The 1,485-nt window shown below is 42.4% G+C and overlaps 1 protein-coding gene across 1 annotated transcript in view; it reads right to left on the reverse strand.

Annotated features, from left to right (window-relative positions):
• Positions 1 to 1,235, reverse strand: part of CLIC2 (chloride intracellular channel 2) — a 28,283-nt gene extending 27,048 nt beyond the window's left edge. The window contains exon 1 of the mRNA XM_006876845.1: positions 968 to 1,235. Within this exon, the coding sequence (XP_006876907.1) occupies positions 968 to 1,024 (57 nt within the window). The 5' untranslated portion in view covers positions 1,025 to 1,235. The remainder of the gene's footprint in view (positions 1 to 967) is intronic.
• Positions 1,236 to 1,485: the final 250 nt, after the last annotated feature.

Genomic DNA, 1,485 nt, shown 5'->3' on the forward strand with positions numbered 1-1,485 from the left:
GGAGAAAGATGAGGCTTTCTACTCCCATAAAGATTTACACCCTCGGAAACCCTGTACAGGGTCGCTATGGGTCGGAACCGACTCGACAGCACTTAAGAACAACATAACATATGTATATATATCTGTATCTCTAAAATGCTTACAAAAGGGTCAAGTATGTTATCAGACTTGGTTATTCTGAGTACTTTAACTATTCAATGGAAATATAGGGAAAGTAAACAGTTAATTTCAGCTAGGATTTAGGACTATCCCATATGAAACTTTGTATTTTCTTGGTGAGTCAATTTAGAAACACATGTTCCTCTCTCTTACTTTCGGGGCTTTCCAAAGGACTTTTCTACAAAGTTAAGACATGTGAAAAAACTCTAAGGCAGATGATAAAGAGGAAACAGCAGCTTTCTAAAATGCCTCCTTCTTACATAACACACACACACAGACTCCTGTCTTTTGTTTTCTCCCACAGTATTCATGGGACTCTACTGTGATGTTTGTCTGGTGTAGGAGAATTTTAGAAAGTTCTGTTTGAACTAGGTGTGGGAAAGGGGGTCTTTGCCCATTCTTGGCCCTAATCTCTACCTATCCGGATCTTTCCAAACCCTCTTCATACAACCCAGATTTCTCCAGCTGGAAAAGCCTTGCAGGCTCATCTTTTTAGGTCCCTTCATTGTAGGAGTGGAGAAGCAGGCCCCAGAGAAGGGATTTGTCCTGCGAAGGCACTGAGAAGGTTATTTAGGTGCTCTGACTACCAATCAGCATAGGGCTTTTTGTTCTAGTGAGATGGTTCCCTATTGTCACCTAAGAACAGCCAATAACCTAGGCACCCTTTAAGAATTCAAATTTTGAAAATAATTACAAAATTCTATCTTATATCTCTAACTCAAATGCTGACATTTTAGAAAAGATGAAGTTACTCTGGAGTCAAGAAATCACATATTCCACATGCTGGTGTTATAGCTGGAAAACTTACCTTCACAAAAAGTTCAATTTCAGGGTCAGCTTGAGTTCTGGGCCTCAGGCTTGCCATCTCTCTGTTTGACTGCCAGTTGTCAGTTCCTTGCCTCCAGCACAATGCACAATACTTGTGGACTCTCTCTAGTTTATCCAAAGCTTTAAGCAGTGTTGGTTCTTTAAGAGGAGAGTCCAGCTTGTAGTTGACTGAGTCAGAACTGAGGTCAGCCTCTCTTCTCAAGAGGTGGGGTCCAGAGAATTCTAGAGGTTTGAGAGCAGCTCTTGAATTCCTTTTCCTTCTTCCCCTTGACCTAACATTTGAATCAAGGAGGAGCTGAAGGGGTGTGTGTAAATTGGCTGGTTAGAAGGGTGGGGGTGTTTCCAGAGTGGCTTCAATGCCGTGAGTCAGCATTAGAGAAGCACATACACACAAAAACACACACATGCAGCGCTGGCTTCTATATATCAAGCATACCAGATGTTTTCTAGAGCCTCCCTTCGAGTCCTGGGCTCCACGCCCAGAAAAAGGCCTCTTTC

Source organism: Chrysochloris asiatica, unplaced genomic scaffold (assembly GCF_000296735.1).
Source record: "Chrysochloris asiatica unplaced genomic scaffold, ChrAsi1.0 scaffold00419, whole genome shotgun sequence".
NCBI classification, from domain to species: domain Eukaryota; kingdom Metazoa; phylum Chordata; class Mammalia; order Afrosoricida; family Chrysochloridae; genus Chrysochloris; species Chrysochloris asiatica.